This window comes from Ochotona princeps, chromosome X, assembly GCF_030435755.1.
Source record: "Ochotona princeps isolate mOchPri1 chromosome X, mOchPri1.hap1, whole genome shotgun sequence".
Classification (NCBI taxonomy): Eukaryota; Metazoa; Chordata; class Mammalia; order Lagomorpha; family Ochotonidae; genus Ochotona; species Ochotona princeps.
In genome coordinates this window covers 44,844,837-44,856,471 of record NC_080865.1, presented here as the reverse complement: position 1 = coordinate 44,856,471, position 11,635 = coordinate 44,844,837, and the positions used below count along the sequence as shown (strand labels likewise).

At 46.0% G+C, this 11,635-nt stretch overlaps 1 protein-coding gene across 1 annotated transcript; it reads left to right on the top strand.

Annotated features, from left to right (window-relative positions):
• The first annotated feature begins 3,898 nt into the window (after nucleotides 1–3,898).
• On the top strand, nucleotides 3,899–6,138 carry MAGEE2 (MAGE family member E2). Its single transcript, XM_004592770.4, has one exon. The coding sequence runs from the start codon at nucleotides 4,116–4,118 to the stop codon at nucleotides 5,667–5,669; it is 1,554 nt and encodes a 517-aa protein (XP_004592827.1). The 5' UTR covers nucleotides 3,899–4,115; the 3' UTR covers nucleotides 5,670–6,138.
• Nucleotides 6,139–11,635: the final 5,497 nt, after the last annotated feature.

Below are 11,635 nucleotides of genomic sequence, written 5' to 3'. Positions count from 1 at the left end.
ACCCTCCCACCATGGTGGATTCCTCCACCTTGTTGCATAACCACAGCTCAAGTTCAGTTGAGATTCCCCCATTGCAAGCGTATACCAAACATAGAGTCCAGCATCTTATTGTCCAGTCAAGTTCAACGGCTTCTTAGGTATACCCTCTCTGGTCTGAAGACAGAGCCAGCAGAGTATCATCCCAGTCAATTGAAAGCTCCAACATACCATCAGCAAAAATTTACATCATTATGGAATTAATTGACATAGTAATGAGTAACCAATATGTTAAAAGTAAATGCGAGTTCCCAGCCACCTTCTGTGACCACCTCACCTACACTTCAATTTTAGTTTATACACAACATATAACATTCAAAACATAACATGTTATACATAACATCATATCATCTTAAATTAAGGCAAACATGTGGTATTTAACCTTTTGTGATTGGCTCATTTCCCTTAGCATTATGGTTTCCAGTTTGGCCCATTTGGCCACAAAGAACTGCATTTTGTTTTTTTAATAGCTGAGTAGTATTCCATGGAGTAGATGAACCATAGCTTTCTTATCCAATCCTCTGTTGATGGGCATTTTGGTTGCTTCCATGTTTTTGCAATTACTGATTGTGCTGCTATGAGCATGGTGATAGAGGGCTGATCTCCAGAATATACAAAGAGCTACAAAACAACCAAAATGTCAAAACAAACAAGCCACTCAAGAAATGGGCACGGGAAATGGGCAAACACTTCACAAAGGAACAAACCCAAATGGCAAATAAACATATGAAAAAATGCTCAAGCTCCCTGGCAATAAGGGAAATCCAAATTAAAACATCAATGAGGTACCACCTAACGCCAGTAAGACTGGCCCACATGAATAAAAGCACCAACAACATTTGTTGGCGAGGTTGCGGGGAAAAGGGAACCCTACTCCACTGCTGGTGGGGCTGCAGGCTGGTACAGCCTCTGTGGAAATCAGTATGGAGAATATTCAAACAACTCAAATTCAACATACCGTATGATCCAGCAATAGCACTCCTAGGAATATATCCAGAACACTTGTTTTATGAGAAAAACGCTGCTTTTCAATAAATGTTTTTCTTTATTAGAGGGGAGGGTAGTAGGTGGTTCAAATCATGAGAAACTGAATCATGAATTAGGTGTTAGGGGGAAATTACCCGTCTTTGTGATTTGTTTTTGTAAATCCTTTCTGAATTGATCCTTGGAAAGCACTCACCTAAGACAAGTAACATGGACTCCTTCTGGGAAAGGGGCAAAATAAGGGCGGGGAACGCCTTCAGATCTGACCTCAGTCGTCCCCGTGTGGTAACACAACACATGGTGCTGCTTCCCCCAAGATTCTCCCAAGGAATGGTCACACACACCACACGTTTCTACTTTGTAGAATATTTACATCCATTTGTGTACACTTTGATCTGTTTAGCCCAGTTTAAGCATGTCCACAGTTTTGGACGAAGTTTTCTAGTATAAGAAGCACACAGGATGTAGAAAATGGGCGAGGTGACTGAAAACAGTGGCCTCTGACAGAATTCCATGGCATAGGATTGCTGAATCATTACCCAGCAGTTTTTAAAATATTATTTATTTACTTATATTGGAAAGGCAGAGTTACAGAGAGAAGGAGAGAGAGAGGGCGGGGGGTCTTCCATTCATTGGTTCATTCTCCCAAATGGTTCCTATGACTAGAGCTGAGATGATCTGAAACCAGGAGCTTCTTCTGGGTCCCCCACAAGGTTTCAGGGACACAGACCATCCTCCATTACTTCCCCTAGCCATAAGCAGGAAGCTGGATTGGAAATGGAGCAGCTGAGGCATGGCATTGGCTCCTGCCCCCAATAATTTAAGTGAGGATTTCAATTGTTGCTGCAGATGACAACCCTGTCTCACTGCCTTCCTTGATGGTTAAGAGCTATTATTACAACTATCTATGCTTCAGCTCAATTATTTGGTAGCAGAAAATAAATCACCTGACCCCTCTTCCCGGCCAAAGTGTTTTCATCATGCAATTGCGCAGTCTTGAAACTGCCCCTGTCCTCCGCACCCCGCCCCGCTCCGCCCGAATGGGCAGGCCCTATGCTGAGGTTGCCATCTCCGCTTTTCTAGACCCTGAACATTTCCTGCCGAAACAGGAAGCCCAGTCCTTTCAGTCTAGCCACCTCCATCCTCAATTCCCACCGGTCCTAGCATATTCTGGTTCCAACCACCCTGGATAACTGGCTGTTTTGCAAAACTTATTCCCGATTTTACACCTCTGGGCCATTCCTGTTGCTATTTCCTTTGGTTTGAATACTCTTATAAACCATAAGCCATTTCCAGTCATTTCATTACTCAGAGGTCAACTGCTTCTTGAGCCTTTTTTGCCAACTGTCCCAAACACAAAACACCCCACACCGTAGTTCCTTACTTGCTCCTTCTTCACTGTTTGTACCGTATGTTGTTAGTTGGCCCTAAAGCAGAGCATCCATTCCCATGTATCTTACATGAGTCATTTTTTAAAATAAATAAAGTCAGATGATGCAACATTGAATACCTATGCTTGAGATTCTGACACACCACAGTTCAAACTCTGGTCTTCTGCACATGTAAATGCAGCTTGATCCAGTTTGCTCAACTGTAAAATGAGGACCATAAAGAACAGCCACCAGTGGTAGGTGCTTTTGCTCATCAGGTTAAGCTGCACCTTGGGATGACTGCATCCCATATTGGACTGGAGTTCAACTTCAGCCTACGCTGCCTGCTGATGCATCCTAGGAAGCAGCAGGTGATGGCTCAAATGTTCAGGCCTGTGTAAAAGACCTGAATGGGGTCATGAGCTCCTGGTTTCAGCCTGGCCCTGACCCGGCTATTGTGGTTATTTGGGAAGTAAACCAGCAGATGGAAAACCTCTGTCTCACTTTCTTCGGAGAGAGAGAGAGAGAGAGAGAGAGAGAGAGAGAGATAGCGCTACCAGGGCGGATATGGCACGCAATTAAATCACTGCTTGGAACACCAATATCCTGCATTAGAGAGCCTGGTTTAAGTCCCAGCTTCCAATGTGGCTTCCTCTTGATGAGCATCCTGTGAGGCAAAAGCTTTTTATCAAGTACCTGGGTCTCTAACCTATGTAGGAGACCCTGATGGAGCTCTGTGCTCCTGGTCCAGCCTGGTCCAGCCTGGTCTACTGTTGGCATTTGGGGAGTGAACCAGCAGATGGAAGATCTCTCTCCATCTGCCTTTCTCTTTCTCTATTTGGCTCCTAAATAAGATACAAGTGAGCAAATAAATAAAATGTGAAAGAGTAGCTATCTCAACAAAATGATTACATGATTTATTATGAGGAAAAATGGCTGGCACATGATAAACGCTACATAAGGGTTATCTTTCATCACCTTTAACACTGTTTGGACCTACCCCAGGATGCAAATGTCACATGCAAAGAGCTCATCACTGTGTTCACCCTCTGATAGATCCCCAAAACCCAGCACTGTTCCTGACAGATGATACAAGCTCAAGAAATACCTGTGGAGTTAAGTAGATGCATTAATGCATCTACAGAATACTTTCTGGTAACATCTACCTCCCCTTCCTCTCTGAATCCTCTGTTGCCTATTAGTATGGGGCTTTATACTCCATAGAAAAATTCCAGCTAGAGCATCACTGGAAATGCCTCCATCCTTTGATCACTTGGTTTTATTTCTGCACTCACTTTCTTGAAGTTTCTTCTCTAACAAATTTAAGCTCAGTAGCAATCATTTGCTTTATCTCCGTTTCCCCGTTTCTGGACCTCTCTGTCCTGGCAAGTTCGATGATCAGCAGCAACTACTTTTACCAGCCTCTCTGGCAGGGCAGAGGTGGGAGACGCGAATGGAAGACTGGGAATGGGGCGTGGCCACCACGTCGCAGAGCCCGATTGCGCCTGCGTAGGCTGCGGCAAAGCCAAACGTTCTTAGGCTTGCGGTCATTGCTCTCTAGTGCTTGTTTAGAAAGATCGCTCTTCTCATCAGCTCACATTTCTGATCCGCCCAGCTCCCGAGTCTCGGGCTTCGGCTTTGGGCCGAGGCGCCAGCACACCTAGCGTCCTGTCTCTCTCCAACGGATCGCAGACCTCCCAGTTCCGGCTCCTGCCTCCTGGAACCATGTCTCTGGTAAGCCAGAACGCGCGCCACGGCAGCGCCGAGAGCACTGCAGATTACAGCGACGGCCGGGGTGAAATGCAGGCTGCTAACATCTCCGGGCCCCCCACCTCCATGCTAGTCTCCGATGCTCCACAGGATCCTCAGGGTGCCAGCGCTTCCCAGGCTGCGCAGGATCCAAATGACCTCGAGGTCCTGATTGATGAGCAATCCCGACGTTTGGGGGCGCTCAGGGTCCACGACCCTCTAGAAGACAGGTCCATTGCGTTGGTGAATTTCATGCGAATGAAAAGCCAAACCGAGGGGTCCATCCAGCAGTCAGAGATGCTGGAGTTTCTCAGAGAATATTCAGATCAGTTCCCTGAGATCCTCAGAAGAGCCTCAGCTCACCTGGATCGGGTCTTTGGGTTGAACCTGAGGGTTCTCGATCCCCAGACTGATACCTACAACCTAATCAGCAAACGAGGTCCCCAGACCACTGAGCGACTAGTAGAGTCTCTGGACATGCCAAAGGCAGGTCTTCTGGCCCTAGTCCTAGGCCACATACTCCTGAATGGCAACCGGGCAAGGGAGGCCTCCATTTGGGATCTGCTGCTAAAGGTTGATGTGTTGGATGAGCCTCAGAGAGTCAACAACCTCTTTGGGGACACAAGGAACCTCCTCACGACTGACTTTGTGCACATGCGATTCTTAGAGTACTGGCCCGTTTATGGCACCAATCCCCTTGAATTTGAATTTTTGTGGGGCTCTAGAGCCCACAGGGAAATCACAAAGATGGAAGCCCTGAAGTTTTTGGCACAAGCCCATGATGAAGAGCCCTGGAACTGGCCAGAAGAATATAACAAGGCCCTGGAAGCTGACAAAGCCAAAGAAAGAAGTCAGGCTGCTGGCTTAGAGTTCTGGTCAGAGGACACAATGAATGATAAGGCAAATGATTTGGTCCAATTGGCCATTAACGTCACTGAAGAGTTGCTTCCTATACATCAGGATGAGCTATTGGCTCACACTGGCAAAGAATTTGAGGATGTGTTCCCAAATATCCTCAGTCGAGCGACCCTGATCCTTGATTTGTTCTATGGGTTCTCTCTGATTGAAGTTGATACCAGTGAGCACATCTATCTCCTTGTCCAACAACCAGAATCCGAAGAAGAGCAAGTGATGCTGGAGAGCCTGGGGAGACCCACTCAAGAATATGTGATGCCAATCCTGGGTTTGATCTTCCTGATGGGCAACCGTGTCAAAGAGGCCAACGTGTGGAACTTGCTTCGAAGATTTAGTGTCGATGTAGGAAGAAAGCATGCCATCACCTGTAAGCTTATGAGGCAGCGCTACCTGGAATGCAGGCCACTGTCCTATTCGAATCCAGTTGAATATGAGCTTTTATGGGGTCCTCGAGCCCACCTTGAGACCACCAAAATGAAAGCCTTGGAGTACATGGCCAGGCTCTACAGAAAGCGACCACAGGACTGGCCAGAGCAATATCGAGAGGCTGTGGAAGATGAAGAGGCCAGAGCCAGATCTGAGGCAACTGCCATGTTCTTCTTTGGCTCCATGTGAAGTGCTGCAAGATATATTACTGCAGCTGAGTGGCACAGCTAAAGGGACCATGGCAGAGACGGGGCACTGGAGCCCCAAATCCAAAGTTGGGGTAGGGAGTACACATTGTGCTTGTTATCTGTGTTCCAGTTCTAAAAGTATTCCCTTCCTTTTAATGTGCCCTTGAATTAGAGGTGTGATCAATGTTTATAAATGAAGTTTCTCATTTGCCATTTCTGTCTTAAATATTGAAGTTCAGATAACTGTGTAAAATGTATTGGTAATATTTACATCTGTGAAATAAGTAGTAAAATGATTCTGGTTTGGGAGTTAAACAATGACAATAACACACACGACAAAAACAAACGTGAAACCACTGCTTTATGGACATTCTTCCTTGTGTCTACCTTTGTGTAAAAAGGAAAAAAAAAAAGACTGCCATTTATCTGTATTTGCTTTGCTGTTCCAGAGTATAGTGAAAAATTAAAAAGCATAATGAAGTAAATACCATGCTTACATCCTCATTTATTCTACAAACATTTATTGAGCACTTGTCATGCTCTGAGCACAGGGCTATACGCTGGAAATATATGGCTAAAAAGGGCCCAGCTGGGCCCAGGGTTTAACAGGGAAAGGGGGCATGGAAGTAACTCAGCAATTATACTGTGCTATGATGTACAATAGAGGTAAGAGAACTCGTTGCTGTGGTGGAGGGAGGAGTTGTGCTATGCAAGTCCACAGGAATAACTCTCACCTTTAGCTGCTGAAAGGGACAGTGGAGGAAGTGTTGGGATCCAAAAAAGGGCTTAGCAGAGTACAGGAATATCAGGCAGGGGATGAGTGGTCAGGGGTGGTAGTGGAGAACTGGGGACAAGCTGTTTTATATCTATTGTGGGGCCTGAGGTTAGGGAGAGGGAGGAGGGGAGGGAAGGAGGTGGAGGCTGTTGGGGAAGATAGGGCAGTGTGTGAAATGCCCCCAAGATATTTGAAAGTTACTCAGACAATGTTGGGGGGAGGGGGAGGTGAGCCTGTGGCAGAGGTGATAAGGGCCAGTATCCTCAGATAATGGCTCTGGGCAATCAGCAAGGGATTCTCTGAAGACAGCTAGGATTGGCTCTTGAGTCAGAGCTAGCATCCACCTGCAGGAGCTGTGCGCAGCGGGGATTCTCTGCCTGTGCAGTTTACTTCAACAGCCAGGCAGTTTAGGTGAGTGTTAGTATTTTGGCTCTCTTCATCCTGATTCCTCTCAAAGCTTCTCATGGAGCTCTCCCCAAGTCTTCCATAGAGAGTTAGCAAGCAGCAATTTCTAAGAGGCATTCCTGGAGCAAGTGTGGATTATCATATAGAAAGTCAAATCTGCCTACCGGTAGTGTAGGTTTTTACATTCCCTCTCCTGGCACCTGCAAGCTTTCGGCCCTTTGCAGCCATTTAATCACTAAGGGCCATCGCCGACTGCTGCCTCCTACACGTTTTCTTCAGTCTCAGGAGGAGAACAACACAGCCATCTCGCTGGGGGGCTGTGCACCAGAAGGAGGGGAGATATACCCCTTTGGCTCCCAAGTGTGGCGGGCCGCAATGCAAAAGCCTAATTAGATTGCTTGGCTTGGAAAAGCCACTGCGCAGGCGCACTCCGCGGTTGCCTGGGAGATCCAGCTTCAGTTCTGTCTCAGTGGTCTGGCCAAGAGTAACATTCCAAGAAGGGACGCTTAAGGCAGGATTTCCGGGGTTGTGAAAACATTAGTAATCTGAGAGCCTGAGCTCTGGGTTCTGGAAAACGGGGTAGGGTAGGGTTCTGAGGCAAGACAACGTCTCATTCAAAATCTGGGAACTTTGGGCAGGGTTCTGTCCATGCTATTTTGCAAACCTTTCATCCTTAGACCCTTATTCTGTGCATGTCTGTAGGGCAGACGAGGGATGGGGCAAGAAGATTAAGGGGCCAATATTTTCCTGCTCTGACTTTTTATATGGACGCAGTTTCTGGATGCTCCAACATGTCAGTTCTTCTGGGGACTCCAGAAAAGAGAAACTTGCCAAGGGGAGGTGGAGATGTGACACCTGGGTCAGCAGTCACTAAAGTAAAGCTGCCACTGGGTTTAGTACAAAATACGTGCTAAATTCCCCTGCCGAATTCCTTATGTGCTCAGCTCTCACCTTTGCACCAGTTCTCCAAGAAGTATTTTTTAATAATTTGATGCTCCAGGAAATTGGGACTTAATTAATATGCCCAAAGTCACAGAGCCAGCCAATAAGAGCTTGTCTCGGAGTCCAAGGTGCCTCCTTCCCAAGGAGAGCTCTGTCCTTACTCCAGTTTCCTGACGCTCAGGAAATAGGAAAAGATTGCTTGGCCTTAGTAGAGAGGCAAGACAATAGCTCTCTGAAGGAGGATGAAAGGGGAGTTGAAATTGCTCCACCTTCCATATTCTTCCTTGCTTCATTATTGGAACTCCATGAGAGCTGTCCAGGTGGAGACAACGCATCTTTGCTCACTCTCCCTACTCGGTGCTGTGAGCCTTCCCCAATCTGCTGCCCTGCAAGCCTCCATCCTTAACTGCTGGCTTTCCCCAAGGGAGAGTCAAACCTCACCATTTCTGGACACAGGACGCTATTTGATAGTCAGTGATATCTTTGGAAATCCTAAAAAAACAATGCTGACAGAACTCCTGCTCCGTGTAGGGCCACTGCGGATGCAAGAACAGGAATGGGAAATACTCCTGTGTCACAGATACCATACGCAATTCCCCAGAAATGAAAAGACTAAGCCTTGTGGGGCACATGCCTGAGGTAAGATAGGATGCAGTCTCTCTGTTGTAGCCACAGCCATTCCATCAAAGGCCAAGAGAGACCTGGGTACTCAGCATCCTTCAAGCATTCATGAAGAAATAATTCCTCCTAGGAGAAACACTTTAGTGGAAGTGGGTATCTGGAAACCAAGATGTACAGAGGATGCTGCATGAATTATTCCGATACACAATCCGAAAGGATGTGTGCTTAGGAAAGCCTTCTTCCTGCTCTTTCTTTCCATCAAATTCTGTGTATGCATACAAGTCATCCCTTAATAAACATATAGTCCAAGAAAAGGCTGAGCTGGAGTAATATATGTGGATTGCAAGGCAATTCCTCCAGTTCCAACGACTGCTGTTCCTAAATCCTCTGGTATTGACCATCTTGATCAGCCCATAAGTACCTTTCAGGATTAGCCAAGGAATCTGTAGTCTCCTTTCTTCAATGGGTTCTCTAGACAGTGAGATTTAAAAAAAAAAAAAAGATTTATTTATTTTTACTGGAAAGGCAGATATACAGAGAGAAAGATATTCCATCCTCTGGCTTACTTCCCTAATGGCTGCAATGGCTGAGGCTGAATCTATCCAAAGCCGGGAGCCAGGAGCTTCCTTCCCTCCCCTCCCCTCCCCTCCGCTTGCCTCCTCTCCCCTTCTCTCCCCTCCCCTCCTCTTTCCCTCTCTCTTTTTCTCTTTCTCCCTTCCTTCCTTCCTTCCTTCCTTCCTTCCTTCCTTCCTTCCTTCCTTCCTTCCTTCCTTCCTTCCTTTGCCAGTTTCTCACACACACAGAATCTTCCACCTGCTGCCTACAATGCCCCAGGCTGGATACGACTAAAGCCAGGAACCAGGAACTTCTTCCAGGTCTCTTACATGTGTGCAGGGGCCCAAGCACTTGAGCCATCTTCCACTGCTTTCCTAGGCACATTAACAGAGAGTTGGATTGAAAGTGGAGTACCCCCACTATAATGCTGGCCAAACAATGGGTTCCCACAAAAACGGAAAAGATGTAGGGTAAAACCAAGACTCCAGCTTTTCTTTGCTGTCCACACATCTGCCCTTAGCTCACATAAATGTGTGCACACACAAACACAGGAGATCTCTCTTACATGAAACAGGAGCTTCTTTTGTGTCAAACACATGGGTGCAGAGCCCCAAGCACTTGAGCCATCCTCTGCTGCCTTCCAAGGCCATATGCAGGGAGCTGGATGGGAAGCAGAGCAGCTGGGATATGAAGCAGTGCCCGTATGGGATGCTGGCGCTGCAAGGTAGAGGGTTAAGCAGTTGAACCATCACACCAGACACTAGACAATGATATTTTACAAACAATCGGATTTCTCTTCTCCCTCAGTGAATATTCAGCAATGTCTTAAATGATTCTCATAAGGCATTGTCTGAGGTATACTACAAAGACTGTTGGAAATGCAAAAGTGTGCCCTGAAACACTTTGTTCTAGATTCTATAGGAATAAACCAAATATCTGATAAGATGAGGACATTATATTAGAAAAATGAAAAAATCTGAATTCTGGGTAATATGGGCTCTGTCACTAGCTGTGTGACCTTGGGCAAGTTACTCAAGAGCTCTTTCCAGACCACCTAAAGGTGTTTATAAGAAATTGACGGAAACACTCAAGGTCACGCACTTACTATTTGATCATGTCAGAAATGTAACTCAGGCCAATTGTATTCCAGTCTAGTTGTATTTTCAGGCAATGCCACTGTTTCTAAGACTGATGTTTTTCTACACCATGAACACCACCTAAATCTTTAACAAAAACATTAATCTTAAAAGTCACTGTTTATGCACTTCATTTATTGCATTCTGCTCTTTAACTTATCCAATGAGTTTTTTTTTAATATTGATTATAATATTTTTTGTTATAAAATAGCCATTTGGGAACAAAGTCGAGATGACGGCAGGCTAGGAAATCCCAACTCTTTCCCCTGCCGTCCCCAAAACACTAATCTAATGACAACATATGTAGAAAATATCCTTATAAGAAGCCCACATTTGGGGCCAAGCGCGGTGGCCTAGCGGCTAAAATCCTCACCTTGAATGCATTGGGATCCCATATGGGCGCCAGTTCTAATCCCGGCAGCTCCACTTCCCATCCAGCTCCCTGCTTGTGGCCTGGGAAAGCAGTTGAGGACGGCCCAAAACCTTGGGACCCTGCACCCGTGTGGGAGACCTGGAGGAAGTTCCTGGCTCCTGGCTTCAGATTGGCTCAACACCAGCTGTGGCGGTCACTTGGGGAGTGAATCATCAGGTGGAAGATCTTCCTCTCTGTCTCTCCTCCTTTCTGCATATCTGACTTTGTAATAAAGATAAATAAATCTTTAGAAAAAAAAAGAAGCCCACATTCTAAAGACGTGGAAACATTCCAAAATAAAATTGAGAATAGCTACATTGAAACATGAAAGAAGAGAAATTTTCTTTACCCATCTCAGCCACTGGCATAAACTGGGACAAGCACAGCAACGAGAGCACCGAGATCTATGGCTTCATCCACATGGGGGAAAGAGACTGGATGGAGTATGTACATGGCCTCTTGGCCCTTCATTGCATTCTCCAAGGGCCTTGTTTCTGGAGTACTGATGAAACTAGTATCATGTACATATACGGGGTAAATGTGAACAGGAGAGGGGGCTGGTAGTTCTTTGCAACCATCACAACCTTGCACAATTGAGAAAGGTGTAATCTAGGATGAATGAAAAGAAATAGAGTATATTTGTACCTGTACATTCAGTGCATTCCTCAGGGGCTGGTCGGTGGTTTACCCTCCACCAAGCACTGAAGCAAACAGCACAGTCTGGGGGCCAGCACTGTGATTTAGTAGGCCAAGCCACCACCTGTATCACTAACATCACATATGGGCAGTGGTTGGAGTACCGGTTGCTCTACTTCTGATCCAGCTTCCTGCTAATGTATCTGGAAAATCTCCAGATGATGGTGCAAAGTGCCTGGTCTCCTGCATCCATGTGGGAGACTCAGAAAAAGCTTCTGGCTCTTGACTTCAGACCAGCCCAGCTCTGGCCACTGAATCATTTCAGGAAGTGAACCAGCAGGTGGAAGATTTTCTCTTTCTCTCTTTTATCTCTTTCTCTCCTTCTCTCTGTAAATCTGCCTTTCAAATAATTTTTTTAAAGAAAAAAGCAAAAAGCATAGTCTGTCATAAGAGAGAGAAAAAGGGGCAGCTACGGCCAGAAACCC